The sequence below is a fragment of the Podarcis tiliguerta genome, assembly GCF_965153285.1.
Source record: "Podarcis tiliguerta genome assembly, chromosome: 3".
Taxonomy (NCBI): domain Eukaryota; kingdom Metazoa; phylum Chordata; class Lepidosauria; order Squamata; family Lacertidae; genus Podarcis; species Podarcis tiliguerta.
Window position 1 is genome coordinate 70586536 of NC_139536.1, and position 17733 is coordinate 70604268.

General features: G+C 38.6%; 1 protein-coding gene across 2 annotated transcripts in view; it reads left to right on the top strand.

Moving 5' to 3' along the window:
* Positions 1-17733, top strand: part of PDSS2 (decaprenyl diphosphate synthase subunit 2) — a 67297-nt gene that overhangs the window by 7183 nt on the left and 42381 nt on the right. For both annotated transcript variants that reach the window (XM_083433575.1, XM_083433576.1), the window contains exon 2: positions 8468-8602. In XM_083433575.1, the coding sequence (XP_083289701.1) occupies positions 8468-8602 (135 nt within the window). The remainder of the gene's footprint in view (positions 1-8467; positions 8603-17733) is intronic.

Here is a 17733-nt window from a genome sequence, read left to right on the forward strand (position 1 = left end):
TGGTGGGACAGTTGTGTATTTTTCCAAATGCTTCCCTCTAGCACCTAAAGCATTAGCAAGCCACGTGTCTCTGTCCTCTTCCCTTTTATCTGCTAAGAGTGAACGGTACAGAATGACAAAGGTGGCTTGTCTTGCATTTGAGCCGGTTCTTGTTCTTTCCTAGCTGAAGCAGAAACCAATTTGAAGGGCCGGCTGAGTTTTTTTAAAATAAACTGCTGGAGAAAGTGCCACTACTTTTGCATGAAATGCTGCTAGAAAGTGGTGGATTTCTAGAGGTCAAGATGCTAGTTTTTCCTCCTCACTTCACTCTCAGAACTACTTGGGAAACAATTTATAAATGGACCTGGTCTCTTAAAAACTCATTTTTAAAAACCTTTTTTATTTTATTTAGGATGACATAAAACACAAAGTATAGCAATGTTCCTATGTGCTGGGGAGCTAATAACCTGTACTGTATAAAGTAAAATGAAAAGACAGTCCAACAATAACAATTCTATATTTTTGCAGTCTTTCCACTGGGTCAAGTGCTTCTCTTATAGATGCTGAATTAACCTGTTAATGCATCTATCAGAGCAAGGATCGGTGTCCATTACCCATCCCACAAAAGTGAATTTTGTGCAGGAACTTTTCTTGAAGTCCTGTTGAATATTGAATGGAAGTGTAAAACAGGTCTCGTTGGATTTGTTTCTTGAGCTATCAGACCCTCTGAGTCAGCCTTTCCAATATTGCTAAATGCCAAGCCTACTCATAGATTCATCGTTGCCCCCTCTAAATATTTCCAGAAATGTGTAACTATCATGCTCACTGACAAGCCCTTGGTTTGTTGTTGTTGTTTTTTAGGTAAAGTAAGGGATATATTTATCAACATAGTAACATGTCGGGAGCAAGAACACTGAAATTTTGTCTCCAGAATAGCTGTGTATAGTTCTGTTTTAAGATGGAAGTTTTCAGAATTGATTATTATCATCATCATCATCATCATCATCATTTTAAAGTCATTTCATCATTTAGAGAAATATCCGTAGACTAGAGCATGACAAATGGGGTTAGTGATGTTAGTGATTGATCGGAACAGCACATGTTGTTTAACCACATGATTTATAAGCAGCTTTGCAGGGTGCTAATGCAGCTTTGAAAATAAATTGTATAGGCCACCTGCCCTCAGATCCTTTTAGTGTTCCTTCTTTATTGACTCCCACATTTCCCTTTCTTCCCTTTTCTTCCTTTGAAAGCAAGCGCGTTGGTTCAGAATTTATCAGTGATGATTTTTACCAGTAAAACTAGAGGCATGATTGAGCCAAGTGAAATACTTTTCAATCCCATTGATTTCAGTGGAAACCAGGTATTGATTAGTATAGGTCTATTCATAAGTAAGTCCTGCAGAATTTAAGATTGCAGACTTAAAGTGACTGGCTCAAATTCTTCTTAGAATTAATAAAATTAAATTGTAGAACTGTTGAAAAAGCATATCATATTTCACTACAAATGTAATGTTCTGCATGCTTACACTTTCTGGAATCATTCTTCCCCAGAAAATTATATAATAATAACGGGAGAATTTTTCATAAATTGCATAAGCAAATTTCACATGACTAGCACAAAATACAAAACATTTTGATAATTTTATTCTTTCATTTTCCCATCTTCCCAGTTAACACTTAGTGAAAACTTTTAATTACCAAAAATAGTTTTCTCTAAGTAATCTTGAAAACAGCATCAGTGTGCTAGTGTGGATTCACCTCTTATTCATTAAGTCTGGGTCTTTGGTTATACTAGTTGTCAGTCATTGCTGATTTTAAACATATTTCCCTTTTTAAAATTGGAGTTTTTGCTTCCCTAAAATGTATGCCCTCACCCCTGAAATCTTTGCCACTTATTTTTACTTGAAGGAAATCTGGACTGTATATGTAGGCATAGAGGAAAGTAAACCATTAGGAACTATTTTAATGCATGTGAAACAGACAGTGGAGCAAAGCTACAACTATCAAGATCAGAGTGTCAGAGTGCTTGTTGTCCTGGTAACAGATGAAGAAGATCAGGATGAGATTTCAAGAATACAGAGGAGGAAGAGACAACATTGGGCTTGTTATATGTAAAAAAATGCAGACCCCAGAAAAGCTTGAATGGTTCTTATGATTATGCCTTATGCTTCTACTGGTGGGTCAATATATAACCATTGCAAGTTAGATGAAAACATAGGTATAAAAGAAGTCTAGGCTTGAACCACGATAAGCGTTAAAAAATACTATGGATGACAGAGCATCGCTACTGAGACTTAAGTCCATTGACTGTAGCGGGTCTATTCCATGACTGATGTTCAATATTACCCTTAGCTTTCAGATAGCAGCAAAAGATGGAAGGCAGACTGCCTATATGCCAAAGTTTCTAAAATACCAGATATAGATTAAGTGTTCGAAATACTCCTAGTAGCAATTGCTGGTTTCAGATGCAGGCTCGGTTGATGTTATATGAACATGCAGCAGTGAGCATCAGACTTGCATGCTCTTCCTCTTCTCTTTGCATGCTTTGCTTTTCTAAAGGACTTGCAGTTCTTTGGCAAATGATAATTGCCATTGCATGTGAATGAGGAAAATTATGGTTTGGGTCTGGTTTCATATGCAAATATACAGAAAAACTGGTTGAATAAACAATAGTTTTCAGGTATATATGTAATGGCAAACTTTGGTTGTTAAACTAGATGTTTGTTAGAAAAAAAGCAGTATAATGAGAGATCAGTGGGAGATGAAACAATCACAAGCTTGAGGCCAACTAAGTTTGTTCTTGGTATAAGCTTTTGTGCGCATGCACACTTCTTCAGATACCATCTAGTATCTGATGAAGTGTGCATGCACATAAAAGCTTATACTAAGAACAAACTTAGTTGGTCTCTAAGGTGCTACTGGACAATTTTTTTATTTTTATATATACCGGTATATTTCGATTGCGTCAGACCAACACGGCTACCTACCTGAATCTACAAGCTTGAGGGTCGTTGCTGCTCATTCATGTCAACACCAAACCATGGCTTGGAATTACATTGAATGCAGCAAGTATCACAATGTTAATTTTGAAACATAAATACTTTAAATACATTTTTAATTTGTTTTTGTTTTTTTAAGCTCATCACACAACTCTTTCCTTACTTTCTACTGATGTATTGTCAGAACTTGAATTTCAGAAGCCATTTAACTAAGGACAGTTAAGAAACAAAAAGATATAGGAAGCAAATGTTACATTTGTAATTTTAGCATTCACTTTCAAGATTTTATAGTTGAAAGTTTATATATGTTCCAAATGGTGAGAAAATGTTTTTAGAAAGCTTAGCCAAAGAACTCTGTGAGCAGGGATGCTGTTTTTTTTGGGGGGGGGGGGGTTAGAATTGTATCTGTGAAAAGTAAAGATTTAATTGTATTTGCCTACAGTAGTAGATTCTGTTACTAGTATACCTGGATTATTTAAGAATTCAAATATACAATACTGTAGTACAGCAGTTCTTATTGACATGCTTGGCAAAGAAGCAAACAAGACCACTCTTTTGCCATCTGTTTATAGTGCTATATAAAGAAAATCATGCTGGTTGCTGTGGAAACTAACATTTCCCAAACCACAAGTTGCTTAAATTCTCCACCTTTTAAAATATTGAGTTCTCTCAGGAATGAATACACACACATGGGAAATATATCAGAAATGTTCCAGTTACTTTTCCACCAATTAACTGTACAGTGTGTTCAATATTTGTATTTTGTCACAGAGGCATACGTTGTCATTCGCATTTCAGAAGATTTATTGATATTTTTGACATAGAGATGTTTTGACTGACATCTACATCTGTATATAGCAACATATTTAGTTGGACTGTGAGGTTTTGCAGTGGAGTGAAAATGCTACCATGTAGGTTTTAGAAACTGAAACTGCTATTTATATGAGCTGCTTCTGGACTTAGGTACTTTATTCATTGCTTTCAGGCACCTTTGGGAGACACAACTTGCTTAATCTTGCTCCTGCTTGTGGATATTATAATATGGATTTGTTGAGCAAAGTATAACATTGTAAAAGTGTTGACAATCATGCATAAATTTCAGAAACCGTATTAGATTACCTTCAGGTTTGTTTAAATTCTACTGTTCTCTAGTTTTTATCCAGGTGTTTTGGCAGACACAGGAATTATCCCAAGAATGCATAATCCCATGCAATGTATCTGTAGCCTATCATGGCTCCTTGACATGTCTGTATGGATATCTGTATCATAGCATTTATTTGGAGTTTTGCACAGGACATTGTAGCTTGCCGAATTGGCTCTAGTTCAGCAGATTTCCCAAGTCTTCCTTTTGATGCCATGAACATTTCAGCTTTCCAAAGAAAATATCAGCTAATAAAAACACTGTCCAGAATTGACACCACTTGATAATTGGAAGTGCCTCTGATAGTCATTGCTTCTATCTTGTTTTGATTCATCCTAGTTTTGTCTACGGTAATTCTTGGGTGCTGATTCCAAACTCCCATTGCTACTTCAAGGTCAGATGAAAGATCCTCTGCATATTTGAGGACTCTGCACTCCCAATCTGTGGCTGACTTCTTCATATGCACACAAACAATTTTACGGCAAGACAGAACCTTGTGGAACCTTACAGAAGGACTCATTTGGAACAGAATAGCAACTGGCTAACTCCTGTATCTGAGATCATCTAAATGAAGAACTGGGCTACTATAAGAGAGAATTCCAAACCCTAACCAAATTCCATAAGCAGCTCCATTTAGTTGTCAGTGCAACTCAAATATATTTTAATGCACATTTGTAGCCAATGTATGAGAGAGAATATTCACTGAAATGCAGTTGCTATAATTGGTCCACTGAGGATGTTAAATTACAGGTCATAGAGTACAATAGTTTGAAAACTGCTAAAGCAAAAATCTTGTTTCAGGCATCTGTTTAGGAAATCATCATAGCTGAGTGAGGGGGCCACTTTAGCCTAGACTTTCATAGTACAAAATGTTGATGTTCGGTGACTAGGCAGTAGAGTTTCATATTGTCGGTTGTCCTGCGGTTGTAGAGCTGAAGCGGGATACACTCTGGCTTCTGCCACTGGCTATAAGACAGAGGGTCACTGGGAAGCTGCACTTCTTTTCTCTGGTCTCTTGCATTGGCCAGTGAATGAGCAGCTGCTCCAAGACCTGCTTTCCCCCTTCTCTCCAGACTCCTTTTTCCTTTTGTGTTGTATCCTTCATTTGTGTGAGCCTACAAATAGGAACTGTCTTTTTCATGTATGTGCAGCATTTAGACAAGTTTAGAGGCTTTATCATTGCTAATAATTTATGGAACCAGGCTCATAAGTAAATGTATTTTTAAGTGATCAAAATACATATTTAAAAGAATATTTACAATTATTCAGTTGCTGATTCTAGTATTTGTGACAGGCATAAATTGGACAGAATATCTGCTTCATAACTGTACCTGCACAGGATATTGGTATTCACACCTGTGCATTCTCTAAATGTTGGCAGTTCTTTTTATTTTTGTCATTTACCTCTCACTAGTCTTAAAGTTCTGATACAAATCAGGGTAGGGGCTTAGACAGTACATGCAAAACAACTGTCTTGTCTTCAGGTTAATTTTTTAACCTTTAAGGAGGAAAGCAGGGAGCCTGTATAACTTGCGCAAATTGTCTTTGAAGGTTTTATTGCTCTTTTCTTAATTTCGTTTTAGTATCTGATTAGTGACCATCTTAAAGATCTTATGACCGAAAGGTAATCAATAAACATTTCAATAAAACAGGTAAATAATAAAATTAGGCGTGCATAGTGCTACTGTTGGATGATCAGGAGGATAAACACTGTGCTGACATATCACCTGGAACATTAATGCTTTCATGTATTCATACATTTTAGATTTTATTTGCTCATCATGTTTCAGATTATTGAATTTTTCTACCTTGTTTTTGGCAGAAACCATTGTCTACTTTTCTGACTGCTTTGGAAATACAATGGAATACATTTTTCTACTATACAGTATCTTCTTTTCTTTGTCTGGTTTGTGCGTGTGTGTGTGTGTGTGAGAGAGAGAGAGAGAGAGCAGCCTTTATCAGTACAGTACAACTCTCAGCCTGCAAGTTCTAAATGCTCATTATGCCCAATGAAAGTTTTTCTCTTCTGGGAAAAATACTCAAAATAATATAACTGCTAAACCACTGAAATTACAGATTTATCTGTAACTGAAAAGTTGAAATGCTTGAGCATTAGAAGTTGAAGTGTGCAAAGCTTTAATGGGGATACTCATGTTTGCATGATTTATTCTTTTAAACAGATGGACTTTAGTAGGAGGTGTAATTCTTTCAGCACATAAACTATTAGCCAGTGTTACTTCTTGTGTGGGTGGTGCGAGTCTTATATCAGCATACCATAATAGTATACTTGTTTCAGAGCTAGACTCCCCCCCCCCAATCAACATGAATTTTTAAAGAAGAGCTCTATTTAAATCTGTGAATCTGTCAGGCATTTAAATCTAGGTTTTGTCACATGGATAACATGGAGAATAATTGTTTCATCCCCACCAACCCTCAGTCTTTTCATTTTTCTGTAGATCTGTATTTGCTGTGGGTAGTTGTACCAGTCTAATTTTATTTACCTTGAGGGCACAGTGTTTAATAATACCGAGCTGCACAAACTATAACAGGCAGCACCTTAATCTTGGTAGTTTTGTATTTATATTTACACTTCTGCTTGTGTTTTCCCCAATCTTTTAAGAAAGAATTTGATACTAATGTGTGTGTGCATGCAGGCCCAATTTTACTTGGGCTGCATCCAGTTCCCCTTTCCCCCCTAGGGGCACCTGTCTTCTGCCACATACCCATCAAGAATAATTGCACCATCTGGAAGACTTTTATGTACCTGTAACTTGGGTTGAATATCTCTAGAGAACTGAATTCCGGTGGAATGCGAATGTGACCCCTGGAGCCATGTCAAGTGACTGCAGTAGCTTCTAGTTACTAAAGGATGGCCACCTTAGGCTTTATTTGTTTCAAGTCTTAGGCAATTTGCTGTAGTGAAGATAGAGTATGTGTTGCTAATGTAATTTTGTTTACTACCTTCGTTGAAAAAGAACTTCAGCTTTTTCTTAGCTGATAACGTGGACAAACCAACAGTAAATAAACGTAAGGAGTGTTAGGTGATACAGATAATATGAGCAGGTGCCATACTGCTTGTCAACTACTTTTGTCTATCAATTCCTGCTCTGTACTTTGTCCACTGACATTTCTCTCTGTCTAGGGTTCTACTAATTAGCAGCTGTTTTTAGACTGGAGTACTTCCCGGGTTAATCACGTGTTTCTTCCTCCGTATTCTATTTTTATCTATTCTCTATCATATGGTAATAGACTTCATTTATATTTTCATTCAGCCTAAGCGAGGATGGCTGTGAAAACTGAACTTGTCTTCTAACATTATAACTTTAGTTTGCAACTTCGTTTGAAATTGGTCGTATAACTTGCATAATCACCATACCTATCCAGAAAATACTCTATGCCATTGCATATTGATTGCTTTTCCAATTATATAAGCCATCTCTATATGCTATATATATTGGTATCCCTCTGCTAATACTGTTTAGACACCACATCTCCCGTCATTCCTGATCATACAATATGGTGGCTGATGCTGATGGTAGTTGTAGCCCAAAACATCTTTAGCCACCAAGATGGAGAAAGCTAGCCTTAGGGCTGGTCCATACTTTGCTTGTCCCATGCTTAGAAAACATGGGTCTGAGTGGTTTTCCATTTGTCCCACTGCTTTCTCCAGGAAAACCTGCTCTTTACTGCTGAATTAGAGCAAATCTCAAGCCCTGTAAACAGCAAGTGATGTTTGTTCCGATTCAGTGGTAAAAAGCAGGTTTTTCCTGGGGGAAAGCAGCAAGACGAGCGGGAGTGTGGCTGAGCCGTTAGTGTTGAGAATGATATAGAAGCTGTAATTTTGAGAGATCAGGAGCAAGCTGCAGTGAGCCTTGGACTTGCATACAGTGGTACCTCGGGTTACATACATTTCAGGTTACATACGCTTCAGGTTACAGACTCCGCTAACCCAGAAAAAGTGCCTCGGGTTAAGAACTTTGCTTCAGGATGAGAACATAAATTGTGCTCCGGTGGCACGGCAGCAGCAGGAGGCCCCTCCATGAAGACTAGATATTCTGTTTTGGTGCCCACAACCCAGGTCCCAGAAGCCATTTTGCTCCTAGCTTTTCAATCCCAGTTTCTAACGCTGTACGTAATGTGGAGCTTTCTAAAGAAGCAGTAGAGAACTATAGATTCTAAAGTGAAAGCAGAAGTTCATTCTCTCCTCTCACACATAGAGGAGAACAGGGCAGGACACAAGCTGTGGCTCATCCTCAGTCATCTAAATTGGTCTTAGGAAAAATTATTTGAATGTTCAAAATTCTGATCTGACTTAACTTTTTTCTTTCTTTTTTTCTTTTTTGCAGAGGTTTTGTGTTGGATAGCAGGAACAACCTGCAGATGAGAGGCTTGGTGGTTTTACTTATATCTAAGGCAGCTGGGCCCGGCATAACAGCAGACAGCTCCCTCCAAAATGATATGATCAGTGGGATACATTCTAGGTAAGAATTTTCTAATACAAAAGATGCAGAGTCACATCTATTTTCTTTTCAGATTATGCCAATATGTGTGTGGTAGTTTTTTTCAAAATATGCAAATACAGTGGCACCTCGGGTTACAGACACTTCAGGTTACAGATGCTTCAGGTTACAGACTCCGCTAACCCAGAAGTAATACCTTGGGTTAAGAACTTTGCTTCAGGATGAGAACAGAAATCGCCCTGTGGCAGCGGGAGGCCCCATTAGCTAAAGTGGTACCTCAGGTTAAGAACAGTTTCAGGTTAAGAACGGACCTCCAGAACAAATTAAGTTCTTAACCCAAGGTACCACTGTACTGTTGAGATATATGAGAATAATATTCAGAAAGACAGTTTCCCTTCCTCTTTCCATCTATGCTTCATTAAAAAGAAAAGTTGTATAGTGCTTTTTGTATATGATGATCTCTACAATCCTTACTATTATCCCTGTTTGCAACAACTCTATGAGATCCTTATATAGGCATTTCCCAGATAGGGTGCTGCACTGAAAAATAGTGTTCTAAGTGAATGCACAGCAGCAGGATTTTCTTTCCACATAGATAGTTTTATTGTAGCAAAAGCACTCATCTTTTCCATCCAGGCCCAAGTACTGCACGTATCACTTTCCAGTCTGTGTTTGACCTTATATTACTTCTTATTGTCCTGATAAAAAGGGTCTATTTTTCAGTGAAATTATTATTAAACCGCTTTGAGGGTTGTTGTTTTACAATCAAGCGGTGTGTTAATTTTATGAAATAAATAAATAAATAATAAAATTGTTAAATTGCCTTCCTTCATTTGGATCACCTCCCATACCTTGGTATCCAATCTTCCAATACTGGTGCATTGATCTCCCCTCCCCCCCAAAAAAGCAACCTGAATTGTAACTAATTGTTGAATGGGCAGCTGTTAGTAGGTGTACAACTATATTCCTGCCTTCTAACATGACTAGGTATTTTACATAACCAAAAAGCATAACTAATAGATTGGCTCATAACTTATATCCAGTAGTGATGGCTCTTTTACTGTCTCTGGTAGAAATCATTGGCTTCCATTGCAGCAAAATGCTGATTCAGGATATGGGAGAAATTAATGTGGGAGAAATTAATGAGGTGTATATAGGTAGAATGAATGACTTGGCCTCTGCAAACCATGGTCCAAATATCTGAGGGCGGGGGGAAGCCTGTGCAGATGTCTTTGTCTTCTTATAATAATGAGTGTTTTGGCAGTGGTGATATGTAATATGTAAGGAGCAGTTCTTGCCGGAACCACAAGATGAAGATATATGCTGCATCCTTGTAAGATTACTACCTATTTTCCAAACATAATAATAATACAGTTTGACCTACTGAGGCACTGAGTTAGCTGTATATCTTCATTGACTGTTACTTTTCCAGGGTGTTTTAAAGAAAGACAGGTAATCAGTATCTGATCACAAAGATTTTCTGTTTTAGGAAGTTGAACAGAAGTCACATGTGGATCTTGAACCATTCATAGGAAATATGATGTTGACCAGTTTTCCAAACCAAGAAACCTTCATCAAATCACTCTTGGATCACTGAGAATTACCAAAATAATGACCATGGAAAACTGATTCAAATGTGACAGTTCTAGATGATTGGTCACGTAGGGGTCATTGTTAAGAGTAGCTGCATTTAACTTGCAGTGTGGTGATGATCCTTACAGAATGTCTTTATTTAGAAGATGCCTGGAAAAGCTTTTGTGCTGTGCCCAGATATAAGAAAATTAGACAAGGTGTGATTGCATCAACAGCAGTTTTTTGTGCAGCAAGAAGTAGTTTTGGATGTGTGGGCAGCTGTTGTCAGGAATGAAGTTGGGTGGTGGTAATAAAGATTTGGATTGGAAGTTGGGTGATGTGAAGGAACCATAGCCCCAGTCCTGATCAGGGTCCTATGTGGCTATTATTTATGCATTTAATGCATCATCTACATTTTTTATGCTGAATCCTGTATGATTTGAAGATGTAGCAACCTGTCAGTAGTGATAATGCGGAATCCTTACTTGTGCTGGCTCCCTGGTTCACTGTCACTCTCTTTAGTAGGCTGCAAGGGAACTTAAGGTGTACCTGCTGCATGGTAGTGGTGAACAATTTTGCCTGATAGCAGCATGGAGCTATTGTGCTGAAGGACTCAATGGTCACTGCTGTTACTGACATGAACCCATGATAGAGTGGTTTGGTGGTGGGTGCAGGCACCTGAAAGTTCCCTTCCCTGGCAGAAGGGCAGTTTTCTAAGCTTTCGTGTGCATATAAAGATTTTACTCATGTCTAATATATTTAGGTGCCTGTTTCAGATGCATGGAGGAAGGGCATGCCAACTGCACACACGGTACATTGTCTATACAGTATTATGCACTATATGCTAGCATGTTGATGTAAAAGTCCTACTGAAGAATTCCCAGGTTCTTAGCAAATCTGCCATGCCAACATATGGCTCTGACTTCAATACATGGCTTGTAGATGCATTTCTGTTGAAAGATATTCAGAAAATTTAATTATGCTTCCCAGTAGAACAGGCATAAATTAAGCAAAATGTAACCCTCCTCCTTCCCTAACTGAAGATCAGCAACTGATATAGGTTTCCATGCATCAAGAAAGCATTTTGCAAATGTTAAAATGAGAACAAACTATTAAAAAAACAGTGGAAGGGAATTGCCTTAATAATAGAAATGAGCTGACGCCAACTTTCCAAAATGCATCTGATTAATCTGATCCTGTCCCAGAGGCGGCAGCAGTTGCAAGGCTCAGAAGGGATTTTTATCCCTTCCCTGCTGCTGATTATAGCAGCACACCTGGTGATAGGGGCAAGGGCTCAGAGGCAGCTTGCCATCTCCTTTAACTGTTTAGCATCATCACATGTACATAGCAAGGCCCATCTGCTTCATTGGTAAATTTTGCCAAAAGCAGAGGAAACAAGCACCATGATGAGGTGAAAATTGTGGCTGGGGGAGAGGATGGAATAAATCCCTTTAAAGCAAGTTTAAATGTTAGAGGGTTCAAAGTGTTGCTGGAGGGAAATTGGGGATTCCACCCCCTATTAATTAAAAACATAGGGTCCCCCCACACTTTGGTGCCTTTCTTATTAATTAATGCTTGTTCTCAAAGCATTAATAGCATGTCATATCCATCCTTGTTTACTGATAAATAATTTTCTTTGGTAATTCAAGCTTTAATTTTACTCTCTCTCAGTGGACCTTATATTAATGTTTAGAACTGGAAAAAACCAATAATAGCTACCCTTGAAGTGTAAAATGTTATATATATATATATATATATATGTTGTTTTTATGATTTTGAAAAAGTCTATGCCCTTTTGATAAAACGTCTCATTTCTTGAAAGCCTATCTGCTCACCTACCTTATGAAGCACTGTCTTTATCCAACAGTGTATATGTGATATGCAAGTGACCATTGTAAGGTTGTGGAACCCATTCAGAAATCATAAGATAGTAAAGTTTTTATCCGTCATCCCTTCTGTACAGGTGTATGCACATGCATGTTTATTTATCACAGTTTATGTCCCACCTTTTCACTCAAGGAGCTGAAGGTGGTGTACATGGTTTTCCCCTCCCCAGCTTATCATCACAACAAACAACCCTGTGAGGTAGGTTAGGCTGATAGACAGTGACTGGCCCACAGTTACCCAGTGAGCTTCATGACTTGAGCAGAAATTCATACCCTGGTATCCCAGGCCCAACACTTGAGAAGGACTTACTAGTACTAAAGCCATTAATACCCACAAATCAGTGCTTCCATCATACAACTATGTTACATAGCTTTGAATGTAAGCAGTAAGATTGGCCAAATTTCTGCAATAATAAAAGCTTTCTTTACTTGGATGAGGCAAATTTTTATTTCAGTGTTTGTTTGACACTTGGAATACCAAATGATTTTCAGCTGTTTCATCTTGATCTGAGAAATGAAACAAATATTTTGAAACAAGTGCCACTTAACTATATTTGAAAATGTGTTCTTGTTCATGCATCATAGGGCTGAATCCATCAGTATTGTCACTTTCCAGCTACATCGGTATGGCTATATATTTTTAAAGCTATGTGGAAATATTTCAGGGAAACACTTGGACAGATGAGCATCTGTTCACAGGTTTGGTGGTGTCTGTACATAATTGGCAATGCATATTAATGGGAATCTGTTTACCTTGCTTCAGTTTGTCTTGCATAGTCATTGCAAATAAACTTTTAACTAGAGTTTTGAAGGCACGAACCTAAAATTCAGAAAATAGCATGCAGTTTAATCTACCTATTATGTGCAAAACTATTGCCATTTTTTTAATGGTCCTTACCTTCTCCATTTTTTTAATGGTCCTTACCTTTTCCATTTTAAAATATTTTTTATTTGATAAAATTATCAGAACATACAGAAAGTTAAATATAAAGGTAAAAGTAAAGGACCCCTGGACAGTTAAGTCCAGTCAAACCTGACTATGGGGTGTGGTGCTCATCTTGCTTCAGGCTGAGGGAGCTGGTGTTTGTCCACAGACAGCTTTCTGGGTTATGTGCTTCTGGCACAATGGGACACCTTGACAAGTGCCAGAGCACATGGAAACGCCGTTTACCTTTCTGCAACAGCGGTACCTATTTAAAGCCACCTTTCTGTAAGATAAAATATATTTGCCTTCGGCAGACTATTACTCTGTTTAAGGGGTTTGACTAATCACATTATTAATAGCTCAGTTAAATGTTCTTTATAAAAATTACTACTGGGCTTGATATTTTGCAAGTTTTAATGCAGCTGAAGATTTGTGGCATGGCATCAATTTAAATAATATAATATCCCACAATTTCCCAGCCTTTCTTGTTTCAAAGGTATCTCCTTACATGTCCAGTGATTAGCATAAACCAGTCTAGAAATTAGTGACAAGAGTGACTGTTTTGTTCTGAGGACTAAATCTGGTATAACAGTTAAAAGACAAACAAAAGTTTTGGTACATTAAAAATAATGAAGGACAATACTGCCTTTATTTGTTCCCAAATTCAGAACTCTATAAGATGTCCACCATGTATAGATGGAGTTTGCTCTTTTTTTGGTACATAGAATTGTAGAGTTTTAGTCCAACTTCCTGCAATGCAGGAATGTCAGCTAAAGCATCCATGGCAGATGGTCTTCCAACCTCTGCTTATAAACCTCCAATGAAGGAGAGTCCACTTCTGAGAGTCTGTTCCACTGTTGAACAGCTCTTATTGTCAGAAACTTCTTCATGTTTTGTTGGAATCTCCTTTCTTGTAACCTGGATCCATTGGTTCGAGACTTACACTCCAGAGCCGGAGAGAACAAGCTTGCTCCATCTTCCATGTGACAGTCCTTTAGATATTTGAAAATGGCTATCATATCTCCTCTCAGTTTCTTCTTTTCCAGATTAAACATTCCAAGCTACATATACCCAACTCCAAATTATTGACAGAGAAGTAGATTGTTGTTGTTGTTGTTTAGTCGTTTAGTTGTGTCCGACTCTTCGTGACCCCATGGACCAGAGCATGCCAGGCACTCCTGTCTTTCACTGCCTCCCGCAGTTTGGTCAAACTCATGTTGGTAGCTTCAAGAACACTGTCCAACCATCTCGTCCTCTGTCGTCTCCTTCTCCTTGTGCCCTCAATCTTTCCCAACATCAGGGTCTTTTCCAGGGAGTCTTCTTTTCTCAAGGTGGCCAAAGAAGTGGATTACTAGTGATAATGGCTATATGGAAAGGTCTGTTAATGTGTCTGAACTTGGCCACCAAAAATTATTTCTAGTAGTCACTAGGAATATAGTAAAAGTATTCCTGAACACATCCAATTGTCTTTCTGTCTTCACGGTTATGTGGCACAGTACTAGCAATAACTATTTCCAACTTTATAGGTATTGTCTAATTTCCGAAACGTTAAATGTCATTGTATTGGCATAGTTATGCAACAGTAGACTCTGCCTGATATCTGCTGATCCAACAGCTCCTAGTACATCTTTCTCTTGAACAGCCCTACTTCCAATCTCCAGGGCTCCTGTTTGACTACAGATACAGCTCTTGTGCAGGTTCCTGATGGAACATATCAGTCCTGAAACTGGCATTGCACAAATGCACCATGCCACAGTTCCAGACCTTGCCTTGGTCAGAGCAGGGCCGATGCTGGTAAATCTTGGCCAGGTAGGTGGGGTACCTGAAAGGAAGGTGGAAGCATCTTTTACGTATGGAGCTCCTGATTGCAGATGGTCCTTTTGCCTGATTTTTCAGCGATGCCTCTACCCTCCATTGTCACAACCAGCCTCATTCAGGTTGTTCAGGAGAGACTTCCAGGAAGCTGCTGGGGGAACACCCCCCTCCCTTTACCATATGCTTTTCTCTGATTCCAGCCCAAAATCTTGTGTTTAATTATCTTCCTTTTAGAATTCATAGTGGATTTTGAAAACATGTTTTCACATTTCAGTGGCAACTGTTAAGTAAGGTCAGTTGTTTAAACTATCACTGTATATTTGAAATGATATCAATTGCAGTGGTGATTCTAAGGCAGAAAGTTCTTAATTTAAGATGTCACAGTCCCAGCAGGTTGACTCCTGTATGGAAGAAGTGATGTTATGCAGACTTCCACCATGCCTGCATGATGAGGAGCATAAGTGCCATGACCATATGATCTGTGGGGTTGGGCCAATTGAGACTGAGGACTGTCCTGTTCACAGTGCCACTACATACCATTATTTGGCTGCTGCATTTTGGACTTTCAAATGCAGCCCTATCCAGAATTCAATAGAATAGCTGTTTGTTACTGTAGCATGTATGACTGTGGCTAGGACTGCTTTCTTCAGGCAAGGGCACAGCTTGCTTACCAGCCAAAAGTGGATAAAAGGGATCTTGGCCACTCCCACCACTTGGGCATGCAGAAGTAACTCCAGATCCAGCAGCACCCACAAGATGAATATCCAGTTCTTCCAAGGGAATGCAACCCCAACAGGAGCAGTGTGTACACCTTTTGAATGGCCCCCAAATGGTTGCTTTGACTGGACTGGATAAAATTTTATTTTCTTCATCCTCATTCTGTCTTTCGCTGATGTCAAACAAATGCAAAGAAATAAATTCAAGGCTAGCAGTTCAGTTTGGGGTTTTTTGTTTTTGCTGATTCCACCACTTTTCTTAGTTTGTAGCCTTAATATTTGAATGTCTTTATTTATAATCTTTATTTATCTTTATTTATAACAATTCAGTCATTGTATTTATCTGTCTTACTAATCATAGGTTTTGATACATACAAATTATATTTCTATTCTATCTCTTGGTACATTCTGCTGGATAATTAAAAAAAATTTTAAGAGACCTTTGATCTATCATTTCTATAACATAAAATATAACTTAATTTTATTCCTGACCATAATGGCTTTAACCTTGTGTACTAATTTGAATATGCTTGTGGAGGTAGAATCTTAAATGAGACACAAATGAAGGGAAAATTGCTAATGCTGGCACTGTATATCTAATGAGTACGGTGTAATAAACCATAACCTCTTCAACAGTTCTGTGGAAAACAGTGTGATTATTTTGGATGGATGGCTCTTTGTGTATGGCTCATTACCATCTGGCATAATCTGTATTGATATAGACTGTAATTGTGAACTATTTGACATGCTGCTTTTAATAAATGTGACTTGGCTGGTTTGGGCTGGTATATAGGAAACTGTAACAAGGGAGTTAAAAGCTGTCTTTCAGATCTGAATCCCAGTCCAGATTCCTTGTGTGCGGGAAAAGACCACCTCCACAGATCCTCCTCTACAGAACAGATGGTCAGCTCTGGGGGGGGGGTGTGTGTGTGTTTAGAATTAGTTTTGCTCAAACAGGTGATTGGTGATGTTAGATTAGATATAGGTATAGACTATGCCAGCTGTTAAGTAGTACCTCCACTCTATATCCTAACCTAGCTTCTGGATTGAGAGACTCCACCCACCCTTCTATCCTGTTGCATCCTGTTGGATCAAGTGAAGGAGCAGCCAATTTGCAGATAGGTGCTTGATATTATGTTCTTGCTTTCTGAATCAGGACAAGTGCAGTTAACTTCCAGTGCAAAAAAGGAAAAGTTTAGCTGGAGGACATATTGAGGCAGTTTTTGCACTCTTCCATCACTCCTGGAATTCTTCCCACAAGGCAGTTGGTAGTAAATGGCCCTGTGGAGCCTTGGGGGCTTGCAGCTCTGATTAGGTACTTTCTAGTTAGTTTATTTAACAAGCCTCAGAAACCATGGTTTGAAGATGGCTTGTCTTGCAACAGACTGGTGTTCGTTACGAACGATGATCTCTGGTTCCCTTTTGATGACAAGTTGAGATGAGGGAGCAATGAAACTAAACGTTGCTGGAGTCTTCCTCCAGCTGCATGAGACAAAGGAGAGAAATCCTTTTAGACAGACCACACATGCACATCACAGGCCTAGAGACCCTTTTAGACACACCGTACTTTCTGTTTTCTCCTACAGACATACACATCCTTCATATATACCACGTCCCCTGGCAGTGCACTGAAGGAAGTTCAGTTTAAAACAATGGGCTGCGACCTTAACAGACACAAGACAAAAGGGTGGGGGCGAAGGGTCAGGGACACAAGAGGAAAGTAAGTACATTCACCAGGCCTTACATTATGATTACCCAGTGACCAAATGGAGTGGGTGTTTGTGAGGGCAATCCTGGAGGAGCCAAGCAGCAATTGGTCCCAGTGAGGTTGATGAGCAGAGGATAGGCTCACTGCCCCACTTCTTCAGGTGTAGCTATGTGGAAATGCTTACCAGAGTGAGGGGGGAGGGAAGCATCCCTTGCCAATAAAACATAATAAATCTTAATTCTCACAAATAATGGGCCACAAAAAATGAATTAAATACTAGGGGCATGATCCAGACTCGCCTCTGTTCACAGCTCTGTATGTGTGGCAGGAAGATTTCTGATACAGGGATAGCCAAGCTCAAGGAGTTGGACTGGATAACTAAATATGTTTGCTAAAATAACTTTATATTTTTAATACTAAAAACTATAAAATATTAACGGTTGTTAGATTCCCAATTTCTGTTTAAAAATTATTTGAAAACTGTTAAATCTAAGGAGTTTAGATTCATGTGTGTTGTGCCATTTAGTTAC